We start from the raw sequence: 26,023 nt of genomic DNA, 5'->3' as shown, positions 1-26,023 counted from the left end.
TTTACAATAAAATAAAAGGGAATGGAATACACGTACAGTGACGCTTATCAGAAACGTAATTGAGGTTTTTCTTTTCTGTTTGCTCGTTTATTCCAGTTGATTATTTCGGTTGCGTACACCAAACGTTTCGTCCAATTAGGATCTGAATTTAATCTCGCGCGAGACGGTCAGTATAAAAGTATCAATTATAAAGAGAACAGAACTAATGACCGAAACGATTGTGCCTACATACCATAAAATACAACGCGGGTACAAACGACACAGTGTTTCCTCGATTGTTGTTTTAGGAAATAAAATTATACCGAGCCGGAATACCACGGGCATGGAACGACATTAAGCAGAGCCGAGAAAACATCCAAGTTATTTTTCTCCGTCAAATTACCACTGTAACCGACACATTGAAATCATCAGAGGCCAAAAGTGTAACTCGGCCGTCAAGAACCACTACCTTTTTCATCTGTTTGGCAGCATCCCAAGAGAGTGCAGGCTATGCCTGCTAGGAACACAAGCAGTCGTACGTCGTTAAAATGCATCGTATTTGTCATCGGGATTCAGCTCATCGACGTTGATCAGTAACGAAAAAACACTGCAAGCGGGGGGGCGGTAATTGGATTTTTACGACACACTTTACACCGCCACACGTGGTAGGTACGGTGGGTGGTTACACGAATCTGGATATAGCAGGTGCTGCTTGTCCAAGAACGAGATTCTTTACCATCTACGACCGGATCGCCAGCGCTGATGCCCGCCAAGCTAAGCCCTTATTGATCTCACGTGTACCCGAAACTCTCATACGACGATCCGACATGCCGGCATAGGTCTCAAAAACCGCGGTTCGAACACCCCGAAATCCACCCCTCGATATCGCGCCGCCTCGAATCGGCAAGAAAGCTAACCGATCCCCGAATCGAAGGTTCAGCTCTCGTTATTCCGGCGCCGAGACAACCCGTCGCTCTCATCCCCACGTTTACGCGTGCATGACGAACTGTCGAGTCACTGACGACGGAATCTTTCCCACAGTAATTATTCATCCTCAGAATATAATGGCAGCGATAAAAAGTACCGGTGAGTGAATAATCCCGCCGGTTATTTCCTCTTCGACGGCATGTCCATCCGACCGTATCTCAACCGGTTCAACAACAACTAGGGTAGATATTTAAAAACCGCGAGTTTTACGCGGCAGGTAACGTCAGACCCGCCCAGTCGATAATCGCATTCATGAACCCGGTGCGAGGTCTTCGTCAGCGGGCGCAGGTTGGTCCTTGGAAGGTTGAGGTGCAGTTGAGTCAAGGGTGCGAAAGCGGCTCCCAGAGTTCACTGGACCCCTCGTTGTTCTCAGGGTGTCGGTGCACTGGACGCGCACGAGAAGAGCGAGGGAGGGGGAGGCCCGACTCGAGCCGGCGCCACATCGATCCACCCTTCCCGTTATTGCATTAAGCGGCGTGGCCGGGGGTTGGTTTACCCCCAGTTTTCCAGCTGATCCGCTCCTCGGCCTCGCGGAGTGATCCGATTCTCCGACGGGGATGGAAACCTGGAGTGCGACGACTACGACTACGACGACGACGACGACGACTGCTACCACGGAGCGCGACCTCGATCGTTACGTTCCGACCGCACAGAGCCCACTGCACTGTGCTTGGTTCGTTCGTCGGGAACACAGAGATCCCGCCGCGCCGCCTAGGACCGCTTTCGACCGAGCCTCTCGCTCTCGTTTTATCTCTTTCTCTCTTTATCTCTCACCGCCGTATCCCGGCGCCGACGCTGCTAGACCTCCTCCTTCTACTGGGGGTGGGAAAAGGAGGGAGGCTGCGTGGAGTAACGAGAGGCTTGGGAGCAGAGAGGCTGCCCGAAATACAACGCGTCGTCGAAGTTTCATTTCAACCACGTTCTTTCGTGTTTGTATATATTTAATTTCTTTTTTTCTCCTTTCTTTCACCCTTCTTTTTGCGGTTAAAAGAAGCCCGCAATAATCTTACGGGAATTGGGTTTCACTGAAATTGTCTGGATTCTTTATATGCTGTAGATCCTGGTATTCGGAAAAGAAGGCTCCATGGGTACGACCCTCCGCTATGAATAGTTTGGGCGCTAGAAAAATATTCATCCTATATTCAGAATTCTCTTGTACAAGAAAATCTGAGGAAAAAATTATCATTTGTAATAAATAAAACTTAGGCACGTAACCGGACATGGTCACTTTAAGTCTATGGACTCATCTCCTCCTCCAACCTCAATGACCTTACATGATGTAGATGATGTTACCTGGTGGATTTATTGGTGCAAATAGGTGTTTTTGGTTCTCTGATGGGAAAATGGAGATTAGAAAGTACTGATAACCGAAAATGCGTATCTAAAGCTTAAATAAGCATACCTAGGGATAGCGTGATCAGAAATTACTTCTTGACGACGTCACCTGGTAGGACCTGGTGCAAATAGCTGTTTTCAGTTCTTAGATGGAAAAATGGACATTAGAGTATAAAAAACGGCACCGTGTTTCAAATAAATTGATGGAGGTTTTATTTGAAATCCGGTGAAGTTTTCTATATTTCCTCATGTTCACTTTTCCATCGAACAATTAAAAATATACATTTGCACCAGGTCCCACCAGGCGACATCGTCTACAGGTAAGACCATTGAGGTTGGAGAAAGGAATGAGTCCATAGATCTAAAGTCGCCATGTCCGGTTACGTGCCTAAGTTTTATTTATTAGAAACAATTATTTTTTTCTCAGTTTTTCTTGCACAAAGGAATTCTGGATGTAGAATGAATATTTTTCTAGCGCCCAAACTATTTATAGCTCAGGATCGTACCTATGGAGACTGTTTTTCCAAATGCCGCGATCTACAACATACAAAAAATTCAGACGATTTCAGTGAAATCCAATCCCCATAAGATTATTGCGGGGTTCTTTATCTTCTCCACACCGCCATCGCGTAGGCATTGTACAAAGGCATTGATGCCGGCTTTTTGATTCAGCCTATACCTACAGGAACACGAGCTGTACGGAAAAAGAGACACACGGCTAGCCGGTAGCTGTCTGCAGGCGGTAGATGGATTATGGTGTATCCGAGATTTAGGCATCTGCATATACGCTGAACTGGAGAAGGGGGTGGGATGAGTGGACGGCTGATAACAAGAACAGCTGTTCCTCCGGCGTCTAATAACAAACTGTATTCACCTCGGGCGTTTAGTATACTCGCATTTTTATTATACGCGTATTTGTGTATAGTCGCCGTCTGATTGACGAGCGACGCAAGGCGCGTTTCTTCCAGGGCGTTATACGAGTAAAAACGACCCTGAAAACCTTTTGCTTTATATTTCCATCTCTCTCTCTGCCTGAACGCGTTTCCACAAAACTACTCGGCGTGTGATCCCCGTTGTCGAAAGGATATATCACGCATTGCGTGTAATAGAATATCCCCCGAGAAGGGATGATTGGCCGCGTTTACCCCTGCTCCTGCTACTGTACTGCCACTTCTGTACCTTCGGGAGCCGCTTCGCAACAATTGCCCAATTTGCCCAGAATTTCCCCCTGTCCTTCAGCGCCCTAAGTGTCCCTTGATTCCACTTATTTCATATTACTAAACTATGCCCACGTGCATGTAATACATGACAGTAGGGTGTGAAGTTACACTGTTCAACCGGCCTTCAAGAAGGTCAAACGAAACTCGCCTTCTCGCGTTGAATATCGCAGGATCGAGCCAAGAGCGTTCATTCCTACATCATCTGTTGGCATCTAACGATTTTTATTTTCTTTTTAAAATTCGGTACGATTCTACCCACATTAGATTCAATTTGATCGATAAAATACGATATTTATTTACAAAAGAAAAAACGACGAGAAAGAATCGCAGGGTCGCAGTATATAATATAAAATGAAAAAGCTTTCGGTAAATCGTGTGTAGCAGTGCATGAACGCGGCTAAGTTAGTGTAGATAATAAGAAACAGAAGAAGAAGAAGAAGAAGAAACGCTCGATTGAATTAAAATTTAGACTCCAGCGCAAGTTATACCTACGTGTATGTATACATGTATATGTACGCGTATGTGCGTATAAGCGCCGGCGGCGGGAAAAGGGCGATACTGGAACGTAGTAAAAATAAGCAGCGTTGGGTTATACATATATCCGTGAATCATTCTGGGAAGACGTAATTGTCTTTCTCTTAAACGAGGCTGCGGAGGCAGCCAGTTCCATACTGCAGGCGCAGACATGAGACTTCGCGGTTCTTGTATTCCGAGTGTGTGCGGTATAACGAGAGTTCACCAGCCCCAAAGAGACTCGACTGGTGAAGCAGAGCTGAGACCGGCGCCTTCCTTTCTTCGCATTATACGATCTCCGGTTGGCTTCGCGGGCCGGCGCTAGTTAACCGCCGCTTTCTATTTCAAGAAGCGATTTTTCCTCCCCTCTTGAAAACGGCGGGTAAACCCGTAACCGCGCTCTTCAAGCTTTGGCGCGTTACTCGACTCGCAACCCTCTCAGCGTGTTTACGCTCGTTATTGAATATTTCGTCGTGGAAAGAGCGCACAAAACTGCGATTTAGGACTAATTATAAATCGAGCTTTTCTGGACACGTGCAAGCACGCCTGTTCGCAGCGTGGAATTATTTATACCGGGTATCAAGCCCCAGCCCCCCTCGCTGACGCAAACAAAACGAGCAAAAACAATGAGAAACGAATAGAGGGGAGACTCCGAATCGGTGTGCGTGTGCGCCCGGAATAAAAACGTCGACGGGGTGCCGATGTTGGTCTCTGAAATTGCGTTTAAGAAATTCATCACTCTCTGACCACCTCGGTGAGAGGGAGGGAAATTCTTTGAAACGGGGGTGGAGAAAGAACGTGCTGTTTGAGCGCGACGGATCCTGCACGGAACCAGCGCTACCGAGAACCTCACCCTTCGCGTTGATTTCCGTCGGTAAATAAACGAATGGTCGGTAAGACGGGTGTCTCTCCGCTGTCGGCAAGACGACGACCTTCGATATCCGACGAGACTAATCATCAGGGTCCGAATTACAGCGAAAATCGTAGTAGACTGATTATCGGATCCCTCAATCCCCAGAGATTCATGTTTTCTAGTAGTTTCGGACGATGCCGAATCGATCGAAACCCAAGATTACGCACCTATAGGTATACGTGCGTATAAAAGAGAATCCTCGCAGCGGGTGAAATTACCATGAAAATTATTCGATCCACACGAAAACGAGTAAAGAGAAAAGTGGGCAGGGGGATGAAATCGAAAATTTGCAATCGAAGCGCCCTCGTCTGAAACGGTGCGATTTTCACCCGACAAAACCTCATCAATTGCGGTCTCGAAAAATACGCCGACAACTCGGATCTGCGGTTCTAATTAATCGTTCGCCCCCCTACCCGAGCCACGCGGGGCCCGGGTTAATTCTCCTTCAGACGTTGCGAGGGTGAGGGCTGTGAGGGTGTTTTGGAGCGAGCGTCGTCGCCTCGCACACCGCTGTCTAAACTCTCGGCAAAGGGGAAGAAGAAGAATCAAGGGAGCCGAGGAGCAGCGGGGGTGGACCTCTTCCACCGTCTCCAGCTCGAACCAAAACGCACTTTGGCCGCCCCGCGTTCGCACACGACGCGTCGCAGCAGGCTATCCACCCTGCAGCCCGGCCTCGTCGTCGGCGCGCGCATCTCGATTTCCCCTCCCGCCCCCACGAGGCACTCGAAGAACGCGCCCCGTCCCCCCCATCTGTACATACGGGGTGAGAATCCCGAATCCTTTCGGGAGCGAATTTAAGGCCGCCGCGGCACGGCTTACCCAATTACCTACTTACCACACGTTGAGTTATAAACTTTTCCTCGTCTCCTGGTCTTTCCCCTCTCCTTTTCACCCCGTCTCTTGACGGTTCTCTTTTGCCTTCGGCAAATTTGTAATTCACTCCTGTTCTATGCCGGCGATGGTGGGGGGGGGGGGGGGGGAGGGGGGGGGGGCAGGAGAGCTGTTCTTAATCATCTGCACAAAAGCGCATTGTCCGTGGTGAAAATTTTTCCTCATTTACTATCGACCGTCAACGGTTCATGATTCACCGTAATTTTCTTATACGAACAGCCTGTTATCGCAGGTGAATTTACATATACCTGATAGCTGCTAGAAGTTTGAATGGGAGAACCGTGGCGTATACAAACCGGTCCCTAAATCTCGCAAGAATCAGGTCAATGTGTAAAAACGAAAATTGACGCCCCGGTTATATGAGCGAAGAGAAAGAAATCCACTATTAATTGATTGTGTATTTAAAATTTATGCCTTAAAATCGGAGTAAAATAACCAAAATCCCTATTCCCTAAATCGCTGATTTTTCTATTCGAGGGTGACAGAATATACAACTGATAAATCATCGCTGAGTATTAAAAAGAAACCAAAAACCAGCTCATCAACGGTAAAAAAAACGTTAACATGACAGGGTAGAAAACTTTTGCCGCATGGTTTGATGGGAGTAAAAATTTCATCAACGCACGTACGATACTCTGGACTATGGGTTAGGATAAAAAGATGGAGAATTCACTCGATAAGTTGGCTAAAGCGAATCAATTATGTCACTTTTTGCCACCCCATGCTGACCTCAAGTAGTGTAATTTAGTTTTTTGTCCTAGTTTTTTATTTTCTCGGCATCCTTATACCTGGGGAGTCGAACAAAAGAGGCACAGGAACGCCTTATACTACCGGTGAGCAGGCCGTGCTTCCCCGGGTCTCGGGTCGGTGTGGACTCGCGATACTCGTAGAGTTAAGAGCCACCCGTTAGGTGTCAGGAAACACGCGAGCCGAAAAGTCCAGTAGTTTGATATCGAACGAGAGGGCCCGAGGAGGAGCCAAACGGCGCGGGCGCGCGAGCGCAGGATTGGTCCTCCTCGGATGCCGAGGTAGTACGAAGAGGTCCGAGGTCCCGCGGTGGTGGGATTTGGACTAGGGGCTGCAAGGGGTGACACAGGGCTGTTCCAGTGTGCAGCGGGCGGGCATCGCGGCGGACGCGCCGTTCTGCTGCTCCTGCAAAAATATATCCGTATATATACACATATATATATACATACATACACACACACATATATATATATACACGTATACAGATATATCATACATATACATATATATATATATGTGTTATATCCGTGTGTCTATATATCGTCGTTACATACATTGTTGGTTTTTTGCACTCCCTCGCCGTAGGTATATTGTAAAATTTTTGCGCCTAATAGGTACGTAAAACACACGCAGGCACCTGCGTCAGTGCATTAAAAAACGCGCGCAGTACAGAAGAAGTTCTCCGGGCCGGGAAGTTTAATTGGTGAATGAAAAAGAGAAGGAGAGTTGTAATAACAATAATAATGACAGTAATAACGACGACGACGACGACGACTAACAAATAAACAAATACCGAGTTTCGAGGAGTCCAGTATACGGTGCTGCATAATTGTTACGTAGACGTATATGTCGTATCCTGTATACACGATGACGGTTAATCCTCGGCGGCGATGGCTCGATGTCGCGGAGAAATCCGGAGGGTTGGATCGGGATCGTACCTTCGGAAGCGTGGTCGAGGATCGCAGCCGATAATTGCGCGGTACCGATCCTTGGTATCGGGGAAATAAATAGAGAGAGAAATAAAAAACGAACTTCTCGATCGAGGGTGTGGGACAGGATAACGCGGAGGTGGAGGTGGAGGTGGAGGAAAAAGAGGAGGCGACGACGGTCGTCGGGGTGAATCGAGATACCCGAGGTATCGCTCGGGTTAGAAGAGGTAGTAAGTAGAGATCGGGAATCGGTGCGAGATGCGGCCCCTCGACGCCCGGACATGATGACTGGTCCCCGCTGAGGAAGGAGGAGGCTGCAGCCAGGAGAACTATGCGGGGTGGCAGAATCGGGGCGAGATGGTGTCTGGGGATGACGGTGGTCCTGGTGCTCGGGGCGGGCGTCTCGGAGGGCCATCGTCCGGCGCCGAGCAATCCGGTGCACCTGGCGAACACGCCGTCGCCTTCGCCGGTCTCGACGACGGCTCGGGGGGCAGTAGCGGGGAACGACTCGCTGCACCATCACCACCACGCGAAGGTCGGCGATAACGGAACCGCCGAGGAGAAGGCGCCGCTGTTCCCGACGGACATATTCACCCTCGAGGAACGTCGCCGGGGCGCCGTCGTACTCCACATACTGGGTGTGATCTACATGTTCGTGGCGCTGGCGATCGTCTGCGACGAGTTCTTCGTACCGTCGCTCGACGTGATTATAGAGAAACTCGAGATCGCCGACGACGTCGCCGGGGCGACTTTCATGGCCGCCGGCGGTTCAGCGCCCGAGTTATTCACCTCGGTTATCGGGGTCTTCGTCTCGTTCGACGACGTCGGCATCGGCACCATCGTCGGCTCGGCCGTCTTTAATATTCTTTTCGTTATCGGTATGTGCGCACTGTTCTCGAGGACCGTACTCACCCTCACGTGGTGGCCCCTTTTCCGCGACTGCACATTCTACAGCGCCAGTCTTATCACTCTGATTTACTTCTTTCGCGACAACTATATCCACTGGTACGAGGCTCTCGTGCTTTTCGGATTCTACCTCGCTTACGTTAGCTTCATGAAGTGGAACCAGCCCATGGAGAAACTCGTTAAGAGGATACTTTACAGGAACAAAGTCACTCGCGTCAGGTCCACCGATCAGCTCATGCCATCCGTAAGTTATCTTTCTTCCAACCGTATATCAACAATACACGATCACTGTGTACCTTCTTCCTCTCCAACCGCCACCGATATTACCTTATACCTATGTATGTACAATCTACGCACGCCCGAGCAATTACGAAAACCATTGTAACAATATTTCCCTTCCCCGCAGTCGTAAATTTGTCTGTATTATACGGTATATACGACGACTCCCGATAATCGGTAACAGTCTATTGACCTACATTAACTATTCCACCCAGAAATTGGCATTGACAGACCGCGGACTGCATATTACATGATCGTGCACCGTGCAGGGGAAAATGTTAAAACCGAATACAGAGGGAGAAAAAAAAGTGACAACAGGGAGCTTTTTAATTAGACGAGTGGTACGTATATCGTAGGCATACACGTATACGAATCTATGTACGTACATATGTACGTGACACACGTGCGCGAAGAGTCTTCGATGTAGCTGATCGACGGGGTCACGTGTCGCCTTGGATTACACACCCGTGTCCGTCTGTCAGTTATTGCAAAACGATGCGAGGTGGCAGAAAAAAAAAACAAAAATAAGAAAAAAAAAAAAAAACAACAAACACAACGTAATCGAGAACTCGGTTTTACGATGCGCGGCCAGGTAGATAGGTAAGTGAGAGCAGGGTGGTGGTAGGCTTGTAAGGGAGGAAAGAAAAGTAGGTCGAAGCTGCTGCGATTCGATGCTCCCGACTATAGGCAACCCATCACTACGAGATACCGGCTACTTTGGAACGCAGATCACGATCGCAACTCGCAGTGTGAGAATCGCAGTCCCTGTTACAATCGGATCATATTTTGTCATGGCGAATAGAATAAAAAAAAATAAAAAAATAGCCGGAATGCAACGTTGGGAGCGTTTTTTTGTCGCTTTTATTTATGCTCCGTATAAAATGAATTTCGGACTTTGTAAAATTTTGCGGAAAATATGGACTTGAACACAGACTGATTTTCCGTACTCCGTCAAATTACGTTTAAGGAAAAAGGCGAACTTTGAAAATATTTTGTAAGTTGTTCAGTTTTTTTTTTTTATCACGTGTTTGTCGAGCCTTCAGTTCTCATGTATTTTGGCAAAGATTTGACAAAGTTTGCATTGCTTTGGATTTTTCAATTTTACTCTATTGGACTCTGGCCGTATTAAAAAAAACTTGAGCAATCCGTTTTTCTTTCTTTCCCTCGTTTTTTGTGAGGAAATAAACCGACGCTGTTTTTTTTACGCTATTACGCTTTATAAGTTGCATTTTTGTCCTTTTACCATATAGATATTTAATCTTCTTCGAGGGAGGTATTGTTTTCAACATACCTATATCAGCGGCTATCGAGGCGATTAAGTTAAGCCAGACTAGCTCGTTACCGAACGGTTATAAGCTCCGCTTTTTCGTCCTAGCGCAGTGCAGCTGAGGGCTTATGCATTGAATTGAGGGATAAGAAGCGGAGTAAAATAGAGACCGGGGGGTAGAGAGAAAGCGAGAGAGAGAGAGAGAGAGAGTCATTCCAAATTTAATACCACCCCGTCCTCCATCATGGTTCTCGAAAGCGTCGCACGGCTCACATTATATCCTCGGTTGTAACATTTTAACGCGTTTCTTATAACAATAAAAAAGGAATAAAAATTGTATATTACCCCATGGATGGAAAGTGTGCACGGACAGCGAGGTACGGCCACACACACCCACACACACACACATATGTGTGTATATATATATATATATATATACACATATAAGCCAATTTCATATCCGGTAGGACGTTTTAGGCCAATCGTTCACACACACACACACACACACACGCGCGTCCTAAGATCCCATCTCCGGCCGGCCCGAGTAGCGGAGAATGCAGTGACCCTCTACACTCCATGCTACTACGTCCCACATTATATCGATCCCCGAACGAGTCGCAAGGCAAGGCAAAGCGAGCCAACCCTGGAAAGAAAAGACCTTCCAAAAATTGCACCTCGCGATGTGCGGAAAAAGTTACGCAGTTAAATCTTCATTGTATGTAACCCCTATTCGGTTATTTAAATTTTCACCATCTAATTATCGTTTTATACCGGAAGTTTTCTGTGAAATTCTCCGCCCAGTACCGGCGGATAGGTAACCGAAGCTTCATTTTTAATACGCAGTAATACAATCGCACCTGCATTTTGAACGCGTATTAATACAATCGGACCTGTATTCGAAATGTGTAGTTATACAGTCGAAGCTACATTTTGGTGATGCAATGACGCAGCCCGAGTTACATTCGGAATGTCTAGCGATACACCCGAAGCCACATTTTGGCCATGTAGTGATACTGCTTAAGCTACATTAGAATACGTAGTGATCCGGGTGAAGCTACATTAAGGATATGTGGGGATACAATGGGAGTTACATTTTGGACATGTATTGATACGTAATGTAGCTTTGGTTGGCTGTATCCGCTGGTTTTGGGCATAGAATTGAACAGGTCACTGTACAATCTCGCTAATCTTGAGAATCGACATTCATCGTTAGGATCAATTATAATGCGGAATATGGTTGGCACATTTCTTTTTAATTCAGCATTAATTTCGGCGAGTGTCGCGATCCGGTTTGCAAAAGGAAAATGACTTCTTCTTCTCTACCTCAACGTGTAACAATATCACGTTCACTTAATTGATGTATTTCAGGGGGATTAGGGTAAGGGGGTCTTGAGACGACGGTTCGCGGCACTGAGTGTACCGTTCGTGCGGGTGATAAGGGATGCAAAGGACGAAGGGCGGGGGTAAGAGGGAGACAATCCGAGTGTACGTCCACACCATCAACGGCAATGGCGAATGCTGCTGACTGCACGATTGTTCGTCGCGCGTGTATATCGTTTTAGGTTTTTTCTCGTTTCCATCCTGTACTTTGCCTTACTTTACTTTACTTTACTTTACTTTACTCTCTACTCGACTCGACCCATTGTCTTTGTTAAAATTTGCGTCAAATCGCCCGAGGGTTGGTGTGATGTACATATACATTTAGTAGTTTGGTTCACCGTCGACGGCGAGGAAGGTTCGCTTTGATGTCTCGATTCCTTGGAGCTAAGTCTCGAAAGCCTGCAAAAGTACCTATCAAGGGGTAAAGAAAGAAAAAAAAAAAAACTGTATCCATAGTCGGAGCTTCGAAACGTTATCGAGTTATTCGGGATCTCGAATTTATGAGGGGGGGGAATTATTGTCCAATTGCGGACGAATGTAGCTGCGTATTAGAAAATCTTGGGGAATAGAAAACTGCGAAATCTATGCTGGTGGTCGAGCGTATAATATAATGTAAGCAACGACGGGTGGAGAGTCTTATAACGCCCGCTGTATAACGTATATAATACGTACTAAGGCAGGCGATGTAATTTAGCGCAGGTAAAGGTTATCGAAGGAGGGATCAAAGTCGAGCTTTCATTTCTCAAGATGGCGTCCTTTGATACCCTGCAACTGCCAGAGCTCCCCCTATAAATTAGTTAAATCATGAGTTACGAGAAACGGCAACTTTTTGGCTCTCACTCACTCACTCACTTCTGCAGGACAAGCTGCACATTACGGTATAGAGGGAGGTATGCATGACTATACAGCGCGAAAGCTGCATAAGCAGCGGTAATAGTAGCAGTAAAACGACCAGCAAAGACGAAAGGCGAGAGGCGAATGCGTTTAAAATTTAAAATCGAAATTCAACTTCTACTGCACAGGTTGGATCTCCCTCCGTAGCTTGAAAGCCTTTTGATTTTCTTTTTTCTCTGTGTTATTATTTCAAGAATCGTCAATACTGCTGAATGCATTTATTGTAATAAATAATTATAAAGTATTCACATGTACCTTATGTATATTACAGGTTGGTCTTTTTCAAACGCCCGAGTGAAATATCTCGAGAACTAGAAGGAACGAGAAAAATTTTGATACAAAACCTGGAGGGTTTCGAAGGGAGATAGCTAATGCTGATTTGGGTTGATTTGTGAATTGCGTTACTTTCCAGATTTTTTTTAGGACATCGTGATCTTAGATAGGAAACACGATTTTGACTATGACCGGCTGATAGCAGGTTTGAGGACAAATTCAAAAACGTTAATAAGAGTTTAATTTCTTAAAAATCATCACTCAGCCATTTTTGTTGAGACAAGGTCGTAACCCCAAGGTTTAAATACTTTTTTACGCTTAAGGTGCTATAGGAGACGCTTGATCACCTCGAAAACACGATTTGCATTTTTTTTTTTTTTATCAAACCACAGAGATTGGTGCACTATTTTATAATTTAGAAAATTTTTGAATAATTATGAAATTTTGAAATCTTTTAAATAATTTCGAGACATATATTACGGGGTAGATCCCGTAGACTTCGACGAGTCGTTACCGGAACCTACTTTATCCCCAGCCATTTAGCTATTTTAGGGTTCGTATACATCGATTATGCATTTACGTGCCACTACTCCGAATGCAGGAAATGATGGAAGAACGAAGTGATCGGTTTTGAGGGAAACAGACGATTTAAATGGTATAGCTGCTTCGTTATTAATGCTCAAGTAATTGAATTATAATTGCGGTTAATGTAACGGAGTTGGCTAGGGAGAAGGGCTTGGATTGGCCTCGAGAGAAATAATTAGAAGTGACTCGTGCGAAAGTTAGGATGGAAGTATCTGGTCTAGAGAATGTAGGAAACTCGCTAGCTGCAGTGCAGAGATCAACCTGCTGACACGGTCCGGGAAACGAGGCAGCTCCAAGTGAAGACAAGGAGAGGGATAAAGGGTGCGAAGTGACTATAAGACCGTGGGAAAGGAATCTGAGGGCTGGAGGATGTGAGAAATGAAGAACAGAAAAAAAAAAAAAAAATAAAAAATTCAGCCCACGTCGTTATTCGTCATAGTCAAAATATATGTTTCCTATTTAAAATCACGAACGTGGCGCAATCCAAAAATCAACGTACTTCGGCTTTATCTTTTCAAACTTTTTCTAGTATCTCTACTAATTTCTGAGATACTTTTCTGGGGCGATTGAAAAACGCCACCCTGTACGTATACCGCGAGTTTTCCTAAACGCGGAAAGATGCGCGCGCCTGATTCAGGCAACCGAAGTTACAGCTATTTGTTTTGACAAGAGCTGTGATTTCGGTTGCCTGAATCAGGCGCGCGGAGCGTTTCGGGTTTAGGAAAACTCACGGTATATGTATGACAATTGTTCCTGTCCCGCAGTATAATTATAGTGAGTATTTCGAGTATTTTAACAAATATTTTATCGGCGAAATTGCAGGCCGTTCAATGAATTTACCCTTTTCGAAATGTTGATCGAGATATTTTGCATCAATTTCGCGGTCCAAGGCACACGATTGATTTCAATCAACTCGCAATCTCTGTTTCTTTTCGCCTTTTATTCATGTACTATTTTACCGAGCCAAAGCTATTTCGGGACATACGGGATCGAGGTGCATTTAAAGTTGGGTATTACATATGATTTGAAACGAAGGTGACAGAAACTCTGAATAGGTGGAGAAAATCTGGATTTCAGTATAGCCGATTTACAAATTATGCAAATCAAGTGTACAATGACTAAATTTCTGTGTTATTTACATAAAAATCCAAAGATACAAATTGTAATACTGCGTTGAATCTACGGCATAGATGCGTGTCCGCAGAGTGTAAAAGGAGAGAATGAAACGAAAAATAATTTTCTTATCATTTAACTAATTAAGGGTAAACCGCAACGGTTCAGAAATTGTGGAACGGGGTCAGTAAGTTCGAACAATTACAACGTATCCGTAGATACACGATGCATTTAGAGTACTTAATGCGCAAAAATAACATTTCGCACAAAGTAATCATTGCCGTATAGAATATATAATTTGCCAATTTTTGCACACAGCACTTTTGCGACCGCATATAATATATCCATGATACGATATTCATTGTGAGCATATTATCTGTAACAATTATAGTCCTAATCATCATCACCCCCATAATAATATACATAAGCGCACACTATGTATAGCTGTGCTCGATACATACATGTCGAATGTCTTTTTTGTAACTGGGTGTAATTTCTTGCTTGCAGCACCAGAGCGCCGCCCAGGCATTGGTGAGTCCGCATGCCCGACAGCTCAAGTTTATTTTGCGTCGTTGTATTATGCACTTAATTGTTGTACACATACTTACTGCACACCCGTCTCGTTTCATAATATATTTATCATTCCACATGCACGAAACAAGCACTATATTTATTCACATAATATATACATATATATATATATATCATGTGTCTTTTCATAGTTGTTTAATTTTCACGATTGTGTTTATATATATCCGTATTATACATACTGTAGAGTAAAACGGAAGCTATAATAGTGAAACAGGTAAATCGTCTACATCCATCTACCATTTATATCATACGTGCACTATAACCTAATGAATTATATTAGAGCTATTATTATACTATATAAATATCAAACATGTATATTTAATATATTTATTGTATATCATTTTATTAACGGCAGGTTGCACTATTTGTGTAGTACATGTGTCGCACTTCTTTTCGTTTCAATCATTGTAAAGGGATGAAGTGTTTGTAGAAAATTATTTCGACCATTAGAAGCTGACTGTACGAAACAAAATCAACTATACGGTACACTGTTAAAAATGTTTGCTGTAAGTATACCAAAGGTCTATGGGAAGCTTTTGTTTGTTTATATTACGAAGCTAATGTTTAACTTCGATATATCGCGTAGTAGTATTATACTCTGGATTTGCGTATCAATTTAAAAAAATTACGAACCACCAAAGTTACATGGGTTTTTTTTTCTAATTAGAACAGATACATATCGCCTGTTTCTTGCGAAACTTAGTTTCATAACTTATGTTGGTTTAGTATAGATTCTCATTCTCTTCTCTTTTAAAATTAGATATCGTCTGGCATTGAAGACAAGAAGGTGATTGGTGACAGGAAAATTGTGAAAAAAATTACGATCACAGTAGAAATGTCGAGTGAAATTAAGAATTTTCCTAAAAGATACTTTTGGAATTGGTTCGAAAAGATTCGATTAATGATAGGAAATTCGAATGAAATATGAAGTGATTCTTTTTTTTAACCGCGGTTGTAAACTTATTATTCCTGTTATTCCATTTTCTTATGCACACATTTAGTACATTTACGAAATTGTACAGAAATTTTTTACTAATTCGTATGAAATTAAAAAATAAATTGTGTTTATGCAAGTTTAGTAAATTTGACAAGCAGTTGCATATTTTTTCGAACAAGGATTTCAAAAATTCTGATTTTGGTATGAAATTTAGAAAAGATCTATGGCGATTACATTTTGCTGCACAGAAATTCTAATTTTGCTTAACTTTTGCCTACGAAAAGTGTAGTAAGATCACAAACATTTATAACAGTATACCATTAATTTTCAAAGTTTTATCAAATTCAGTAAAGTTGCGTGTGAAGTTATTAATCGTCGGTTTTAGTTACCATTGATTATTGTAGAATGATTATTATATTTGCAATAGCTGTATTCCACTGTACGAAGAGTTGTTACACCACAATAAAGTAGGTAACCGTAGTTAATTAATTCGTAGAATCGACTACGATACGATAACAATTGGAACACACGTAAATCCGTGACAAAATTAACCAAACAAACGTAAACCACATTAGTTAGAACTGTCATTCTTTGATTTTTCATTACCAAAAAAAAAAAAAAAAAAAAAAGAGCGGATGAATCCAGACACGTGAATCGTACAATAAATAATATCGTGCAGATAGACTGTATACAGAGTGAAATCTTAACGACTGCGCGTTCCGACGTCTGCTAAAATTTAATGCGCATTGTCCACAATCCGAGAGCGACTGTTCGCCAGAGCGACCAGCCGTCGTAAATGTAATCTGAAAAATGTCGACAATTGTCGCTGGCAGTTGTGCTCAACACCGACAACTGTCGGGATATTTGAGGTCGCATGCATCGCGGCGAACTGTCGCTCACGACGGTTGGTAGACCTGGGAAGGCTCCGCTCTCGGATTTGTTGCGCATGCGCATTAAATTCTAGCAGACGGGGTAACGTGCAGTCGTTAGAAATTCACTCTGTACAATGTGATATCGTGCTTATCTTGGTATCGTAGTATCAAATTTCGTTTATCGTTTATCATTGGAAAACTTTACGTCTAGTTGTTGTATATGTTATTTCATACTCAGGTTATAAATGTATGGTAAATTTCTCGTATTGTAACTAGTCCTGGTGAATTATTATAACGCAGATACGCCACGTCGGACTTGGGCGTTTGCAGTACAGTAAGATGGACATTAGCTAACGGGCGATAATCCACATCTACATCTACATAGCTAGCTAAACCGCCACTGCTCACCGAGGCCATTACGCTTGAGCGATGTATGAAAATGCGCGAGCTCTGCTTTCTCTCAAACCCTAGCGAAAATTTTCGCGGATCGCGTTCTGCAAATGCTAGCGCCCACTTTCCGGTTGGATGATTTTGTTCGTGCCCATCGTATATACACGCACACATGTTGGAAGCCTCGTGCAAATTTTGCAGCTAGGCTCACACGCCTATCGTATTGTTACACAGAAATGCACTCTCCTGCACGCACACATTGCTCAGGACCTAGTCACGTCGGGTTCCGGGCATGCACGTTTACATGCATACTCCGCACTATATTCGCGTGTCGTTCTTTTCTCTCTGTTTTAATTCTGAAGAGCCGCTGCAACTCGAGCTGTGGCGAGCTCTCGTGCGGTGTGCTATTTTTTATAGCGAGATTTTTAATCACACGAATTGAATTCTTCACGGTGAAACCATCTTTAAGTAAACCTGCGGCATGTCTCTCCTTGGCTGGAGATTACGATGGGATGAAAATATCGACGTTTTTTTTTTTTACGATTATTATAAGTTCTCTACGGTTTCAAACAGCACGTGGTGGTTCGTATTTGCTGTTTCAACATAAAAAAAAACCATATTTTGCGTGCTTGACTTAGAGCGGTACATAGGTTAGCATATGGGTCCATTTTTCAGCAAAACTAGTGATGGTGGGGTCGGTAAAGTGAGTTTGAAGTTTCAATGGGACAAAACGTGGTTTTCTATGTTAAAAAAGTAAACATAAACTATGAATTCATCAAAACTTGGAGGATTTATTATCATTACACCTGAGGAAATAATTGATATTTGCATACTGTGATACCTAATCAGTTTCCGCTACATAACGGTTCCCTTAATGGTCGGCATTAAAAAATAGCATTAAGAGTGGCGCGGTTCATGGAGATTATGTAATCGTGACACGAGGCTATTCAGCTATAAATCGTAACGCAACTTATTCCGCATACCATCCATCTTATACATCGTTCATAGGTGTATACATATGTTTAACACATAATGCTCGAACTCGTTACGCTGCGGATGGACGGACTAGAAATGGCGGGAGAACGAGAGAGTGAGAGAGAGAAAGAGAGAGAGAGAGAGAGAGAGAGGGAGAAAAAGCTCTTGGGCTGACTGTAAGTCCTGAAACGGGATTTGTCACGTGGGGTTGTAGCCGTCCGTCCGTTCGTTCGTTCAGGGTGCTGCTTTAAGCGGCTTACCCTTAGACGACTGCTGCACGCTCGATTTACCAGACTAGACGCCGCACCGCGACCGTATCCCCTTCTCAGTTCGCTGATACATCCTGACTGCTTGCAGTGTTTTAGCTAGGCTTCGAATTGCAAATTCCCACCTCATGCCAGGTATCGACAGCCGGTATTTTAATTCCTCGTTTAATTGTCGCGAGCTTCTTTGACGATTTTTTTATTTCCTTTTTTGTTTTTATTTTGTCCTCGTTTTTATTCAACGCCCTATTCGATCCTCGTTTCTTCTTTCTTCGCTAATCACTGCCCGGCTTGTAGAATCCTGATCGACCGTTTTTGAAAGGATTTCCAAACAGAGTTTGACAAGTCTTGTTACAATTTCTCTTCGTTGAAAGAAACTCCAGGTGGCTTCAAGTGACTTTACATAATTTCAAGGAAATCTCGGTATGGATAACTCCTCGTCTAAAATCTGTACGACACTTTTCTGTTCGTTTCATGATATGGGTCAAACGCAACATGACGGCTTATAAATTATCGAGTTCTGAGTAGTTCGAGATTTTCGCGAAAGCTTGAAGTTAGGTGAGAAGTCCATTACGATCGGTAATTGGATGGAACACGGATACCGATAATTTGAGCAATATGCGTTCAACATGTAACATGCCAGGAGGCTGATTTGATATTGAATAACCAGGGTGGTAGGATTGCAGATATACTATACGTATATGTAACGTCGATTGTAATTACTTCGACATTGTTCTTCGACGATTGAATGAGCCTCAATCGCGCAATCGATGCAGGATGGTACGCAGAATGGAAATGAGGTAGGTAAATTGCTACTGTGTTCCGCATAATAATATCTTCTCGGTACTGCCAGCGAAACCTTTTTAAACGACCGGAGACAATTAATTACGAGGCTCAATGTGACGGGAACAATTATACAAGACAGCTGGTCCTTCGGCGGATATCAGTAAGCAATCGAACCCACAACGATGTCACGATTCCATCAGCAAAACGGGGAACATTCAATCGGTCAAACGCGATATGTGGACGTGATGTAGGCGATGCGAATTTTTTTAAGCTTATAAAAAAACGAAATGTCAACCATTTGACGTACAGTTTTGGTAAGACTGGGACGATTGTTATTGTTAACTGACAGATGACTGATGACTACTACCAGTAATCGTAACATAATTTCAATTCGTCACTCAACGCGAAACGGTTTCACATCTCATTCCGCATTTCGACTAAAGTTGGCTTCCCTGCTTAGCAGACGATCTCGCCGACCAATGAAGTTCAATTATTTCGCGCATGCGCAGTCGGTAATACAGTTTGCCAAGTTTCACCGTTTCATCTCGACGTGTGAAACGTACCCGTATAACGAGTTCTTTCGTTCCTCCGTTATGAAGGTAACGACTGTGAGAAATGGCGTAAAAAAAATATTGCGGAATGTCCGCAGAAGCGGATAAGCAGAAAATGAATAAATAAAACCGCGAGATGAAGGGGGCGAATAAAGGTGATGAAACGGAAGAAATTAGCCGGGGCTTGCGTCTGAGGCAAAATTAATTTAAAACCTATATAATATACGAGTGCCTAGACTTATTACTTGGTAGCTGGGTGCAGTAAGGCGAGGCGCGCGTGGCGAACACCTTATTGTCGTCTAGTGCCAAGCTCTCTCAACCCGCTCGCCTTGCACCCTGGGGAATGCAACTTTTAGGAAGCACTCGTCTCCTCCTTCCACGACCGCGCCGTGGGCAACTACTCACCCTGCAGCAGGGTAGAAACCCCAACGGCCGGTACTCGACCCAGAAATGGTCGGCGAGTCCTTGCCGCCAAGGGAGTCACATTCTTGTGTGTGCATGATTGTCGACCCTGCTGCATGTGCAAAAAGCGGTGTGCTCTGTATAATGTGTGTGGAAACTGGACAAGGTGGACATTTTATGTCCCATTTAAAATTCACACGAGTTTTTTTCACTGACCGCCCCGCAACTCAAGCTCATGCTGTTGTCAAATCGATATAAAATTGACAGATTTTCAGTATATGTATACATACTCCAAATATACTCTCGCGGAAACTGATCCAGTAAAAACTCCACTCGATGCGGATAAACTTTTTTTTAACTCATTTTTCCGTCACAGACCATTCGATGTTACATCGATGATCAACTACAACTAAACAACGAACAGAACAGTTGTACCGTCGATTATTCTAGCTTGTGAAATCATTCGGAAACAACTCAACTTTCTCTTATTCTTACTGTTAAAATTTAAACTATTCCATATGTAAACTTATTTACACAGAATCTTTAAGCTTGTGAGAATTTTTTATACCTAATTCAAGACAGTTATCCACTGTACATCTCATTTATATTCTTCGAAGTGTATTATTGTTTAACCGATTTTAACTCAGTTGGCGATGAGAACTTGAGGTTATATCGTCTGAGTTCTGGAGCGAAATTAACTCTTGTCAAGTAGCAATTAAAAGTCGTGGACCGCGGCTGTCGACCTCTTCGCTAATTAGGAGCTAGTTCATTACCTCAAATAATAACAAGTGCAATTCGCTCCAGCTATTACGATGCGCCGGGGTGTACAAGTGTAACTTTACCTGCAGCTGCTGCAATAATTGCAAATTTTTCTTAAATCATTTTTCTACCGGTGCCAAACGTCACCAAACTCTTGCTCTTCGAATTGCATAGACTGGGGTCTGTAGCGGAGAAACGTTGCAGTTCGGATTTTCCTCAATGAAAATTTCCACATTCCGGAATCATGCCACGGTCAGAATATCGGTGAAAACGAAAATTTCCGGCAGTTGAAAAATTGACCGGCAGTAAAATTGATCAAAGTCACGAGGTGGAGATTTTACTCAAGTCTCATGGCAGCCATATTGGAACCTCTTTGCCCGCGTCGTGTTTTATTTTCACGCGTCATTATTTTCGGTTAAGATTGTTCCATAGCCGTGTACATAACTTCGTATTATGCGTATATAACTTGGGACATGTGTTATATCCCGCTTAAATTAAACCACACAGCAGCTATACTGCATTCGCGGAGAAACACGTTTCGCTCGATTTCATTTCACCAAACCATCCTCTGCTGCAGTCGGTCATTCTGATTATAATCCGATTACCGTATTGGGTTACACAAGGACCGCGATACCGCCAATTACTCTACGATATTGGTGCTCTCTAATTGGTATCAATACAGAAGGACTAGGTACAGGTGCCACGTCGTATTCCAATTAATAGATACGTAGCTACTATTATACAGAATAAATTTTCAGTCTATCTCCGGCTTGCCTCTCTTCTACGTGTTTCAGGTAACCGAGTTGTTACAGCAATTTTCGTTATTTCGTACTTTTCACCGGTACGAGAAAGTTTATTGATGTCTAAAAATACTGTTCAAAAATCTGCATGTATGTATTATAGTGTCACGTGACAATGACAACGTTGCCTCAATTCGGGTGAAACGACCCCCGATCGAAGCAACACCGTCCGTTGTCGACGTCGATGCTTTGCCCATAAATATAAAATTAATAGTGTCGTCATTCAATAAACGAAAACATTAAAACTGCAAGAGCGTTTCACCGTCGCATCAATAATGGCTGGGAGCGATGCTCGCAAGTTGTGCCGGCATTCGATAAGGTATTCATTGTACGGGTACGGGAAGATTCATCGACCTACATGACGAGTCCATAGGGTCTATCAAGCTTCCCACTCACGCCCTGCAGCAGCAGATCCTCGAAACTACCGCGTCGCGTTCTATTTTAATAAAATGAAACTGCAGTAGTAATGTGTTAATAATCGAGGCCACGTCGCGGTGTCGACGGAGGGAAAACCAGCCGCTTATCCGATCTGACACAGCGCGTTTAACGGCACCGGCAGCATCCTATATCCATGCGACTTGGCTCCGACCCCAGGGTGCAGACCCGATTTCGGATAATGTGACAACCTTCCCGAGTATTATATACGTATAAGTGGGTATTACGTAGGCACCGGGGATCACGGGACGTGAAAAAAATCGAAGATTACGCGAAATCTCAGGGAATTTAGGATACATCTGCACGGAGATGGGAGGTAATAATAAAATTCATTGATTCGTAGTTGAAAATCAGAGGTTAACTTCAAAATTTTACCTCTCAACTATTTTCACTTCATCGCAGGTGTTCACTGGTCAATAAATCGGAGGGCAAACCGTCAATCCTGTTTAATACAGCTATACAGAGTGAATTCCTAACGACCGCACGGTCCATCGTTTGCTGAAATTTAATGCGCACATACCGGAATCATAAAGAGGTTGTTTCCCAGGCCGATCAAACGTTATATACGACAGTTCACCGCGAAGTATGTAACTTGAAAAATTTTTACAGTTGTCGCTGTTGAGCACAACTGCCAGCGACAACTGTTGAAATTCTTCAGGTTCCATTTGCGACGATTCATTGCCCTGACAAACATCCGTTCCCTGATCGTAGCCCGTGCGCATTAAATTTTATCCGTCTACGGACCATGCAGTCGTTAGGAAATCACTCTGTGCAGTTAGCAAACAAATGGCGTTAATGAAAGAATTGAAAAATGGTTACCTCTAGCAAGATTTTCGACACCAGTTATTCTGCGGGTAAATGGGCCTGGTGGGCCCGTGGCCATACGAAGCCGCGTTAGCGATCCGTTCGCTTCCTTACCGGCGGAGCCGTTTAACACGCAATACCTGCGTAAGACGGACAAAATCCCGCAAGGGTAACCGTCGTTAACAGCATACAGTCAACGTAAACGGTAAAAGTTGAAAGAATATTTCATCCTGCATGAAATTGACGAAGAATTTATTTTCCTTCAATATTTTCTTTCGCCAAGCAGAGGTTCGCCGGTACATATTTTACGAGAAGCTTCCTAACCTCGGTTTGTTTTCGAAATTGTGTTTCAGCAGCATCCAAACGCGACAAACAGCAGCGAGACCAGCGTCGGCGGCGTTTCCGGCGCCTGCGGAAGCAGCGGGGTCCCAGCCTCAGCAGCAGAGGCTGGATGCAGCAGCAGTCGCGGGGGCAGCAGCAGCGGCCACGGTGGAGACGGAACGAGCGGCATCGGAGGCGGCGTCGGGGGCGGTGGACAAACGACGGGTCACACGACGCGCGAAAGTCACGCCAAGTTTCGCCACGGTTTGCTACAGCTGATGATCCACACTATCGACCCGCTCCACGACGGTCAGTCCCGCACCGGTATATCCTCAACACTCTATCACTCTCGGCTTGCTGCTTGCGAACGAGGCTAATTTAGAGACTGAATTGTTTTATGCCGCATACGTATAGGTAGGCCTTGTTATTGTAGGTAGGTATGTACAACGTAGGTAGACGTAGCCGGTGGTAATGACCTAGGTACCACGTCCCAGTATCACTCCATTCGTCGAATGACACAGCTCCACAAAAAGAGAAGCGTCTTTTTTGGTGGACAAGACGACTATGCCGTTGTGTTTTTGGACATGCTCAATCCGAATCCGGTGTCGGAACTGCTCCATCACCCCCAGACTTCGAGTGGTTCTGCTTCGAACACGCAAGCAACTTTTCGACCCGCAAGTTAGAGTCCAATACCTCGTGTGTGACTAAAAATCTGGGAGCGATGGAGCAATTCTGGCACCGGATTCCGAATCGGCATGTCCAAAAACATACGTGGTATGGTGGTCTAGTCCGACGAACAAGACACTTCTTTTATGCGGCTGTGTAATAGTTAAACGTTTGCAGCAAAGGTAACAAAGATATGACACATGCATCTCGTACAACGAATAGGCCTTAGGAAGGTAGAAAAAACCGTTCAAAAAGTTTGTAGTAAGTGTTATTCGCACCAATGGTACGGTGACAACGAATCGAGCATCATCTCAAATAAAAAATACCTACGAAACAGAAACGATTGCGAGAAAATTTGATTAACGTGAGTTAAGATGTACAAGATTTTGTAAAAGGTTTTGTAATTATAACGTTAGTAATAATTGAACTTTATTGTATTTTATTCGATTCCAATGATTTTTAGCTTATTTTGGCGGTCACAGAAATTTTCAGAGATTGATTGAAAATTTCTTGTCAAATAGTTGTCTCCAGAGTGGATTAAAATAGATTTGTTTATTTAAATACGGTACAACAGATACTCATCAACAATTGCATTCGTGCGTCAAACTATACCGTAATGTCAAATTTCCCGATTGTCTTTTAGACAACTTGCGCGGATCTGGTCAGCGAGTAAAATGAGTTCAAAAACATTGGAATTGGATCAAAAACACAGGAGTTGAAGCATTTCAACCGTTTTATTTACAAAATGTTTTCTAAAATAATTGTTAACATCAATTAGCTAGTGTTATTCGAATTTTTTTTTGAAACGTTTCTACCGTGTAGTAGAGATGTTGTTTCGTTAATTTTCACCCTCATTTATCAAATAACACTGCTCGTCCATTTATCTTTAATCAAGGAGATCAGCATATAAACTTTATAGTCGCACGGTTAACTCTGTAGAACAATGAGGAGAGCATAGATTCAAAATTGGTAGTCACGATGTAACGAACATTTCCTCAGGAATTGTATATTTTTAGCTAGTTAGCGAAGTGATTACCTCCAGTGACATGATGGATCGAGTTTTTCAAGGTTTGTTTCAGTTAGTTGATAATCAGTAGGTGATTTTAATTGGTCACGTTAAAGTTCTAACGAAGTTCACGAAGGACTGTCTTTCAGTAAAATTATCTATACGGATAAATTCCGGTCCCGCAGTCTCCTATCACCGACATTTTTCAATACGTCTATAAAAGGAAGTGTTAAATTAAATACCTTCCGCAATACTCGCAATGTGACGTGGACATGTAAATTTTTTTCCACTAGGTTGACAAGAAGCTAACTGACGTAACTGGTTCCCTTACATAACGAGATACATATAACGGAGTTTCGAAGAACTGAGCACTCACTGGGGAACTTTTTCCATAACGCAGTTTTACATCGCACCGGTTTACATCAACTTTTTACACACTGATGAACTTTTGAAGTAGGTACGATCACGTGAAAAAGCCTTCATGAGTACCTCGGAAACGTTTCGTCTCAGGCACTTGGATGAGTACGTAAAAGATGTGTTAAAGTACGTTTATATAACGCAAGCATGTCTTACGCGTTTTTCAGTCGTGCTTTCCGTATACAAAGTACTCGCCGCGAATGCGCATGCGCGCAGTACAGAAAATACCGCTTCTAACTCCAAGGCGTTAAAAGTGGTACTTTCTATACTCTGCGCATGCGCTGTCGCGAACTAATCTGACATTACGCGACCCTAACCTCAATTTCGAGCCTCGTAAAAATACGCGTACCGTACTCTTGTCATATAAAGAATCGTGTGCAAGAAGCAGGAAACGGTATCTTCGCCTCGCCTGTTTGCAATACTGGTCTTCGGCTCATTTACGATTCATATTGAAAACTTACGCTCGGCCTGAAAGGACCGAGTTTGCCTCATTGTTAGGCACACAATATACTATTATTGAGCAGTACGGACACTGTACCGAAGTGTAATATGAATTGACAGAATTGCTGACCCTTGAAATTTACTTTCAGAATCGATCAGCGTCATACGCAATGACGTGAAAATATTCACCTGTCGAATCTTATAATTAATCCGCTCTTTTGCAGAGGTTTTGTATGAAAAATTTCAAAAATCTCTGACGAACGACGAAGATTCTCGCCGCACATTTTTTTCACGTCAATCTCAGGAATAAAAAAATAAAAAAAAAAAAAAACGAACCTCATCGACGTCTTAAAAACGTATAAAATCATTTCATGTTTGCTTTCTTTGTTTTTACTT

General features: G+C 43.6%; 1 protein-coding gene across 2 annotated transcripts in view; it reads right to left on the bottom strand.

Annotated features, from left to right (window-relative positions):
- The window catches only part of kon (chondroitin sulfate proteoglycan 4-like protein), a 71,084-nt gene that overhangs the window by 14,626 nt on the left and 30,435 nt on the right, over window positions 1-26,023 (bottom strand). Inside the window, exon 1 of one of the 2 annotated variants that reach the window (XM_046628825.2) lies at window positions 449-1,620. The exons of the other annotated variant lie outside the window; for it this stretch is intronic. Coding sequence (XP_046484781.1) covers window positions 449-545 — 97 coding nt within the window. The 5' untranslated portion in view covers window positions 546-1,620. Of the gene's footprint in view, window positions 1-448; window positions 1,621-26,023 lie in introns of those variants that run through there. 2 annotated transcript variants of the gene reach the window in all.

Source organism: Neodiprion pinetum, chromosome 5, assembly GCF_021155775.2.
Source record: "Neodiprion pinetum isolate iyNeoPine1 chromosome 5, iyNeoPine1.2, whole genome shotgun sequence".
NCBI classification, from domain to species: domain Eukaryota; kingdom Metazoa; phylum Arthropoda; class Insecta; order Hymenoptera; family Diprionidae; genus Neodiprion; species Neodiprion pinetum.
This window is presented reverse-complemented; position numbering and strand designations above follow the sequence as displayed.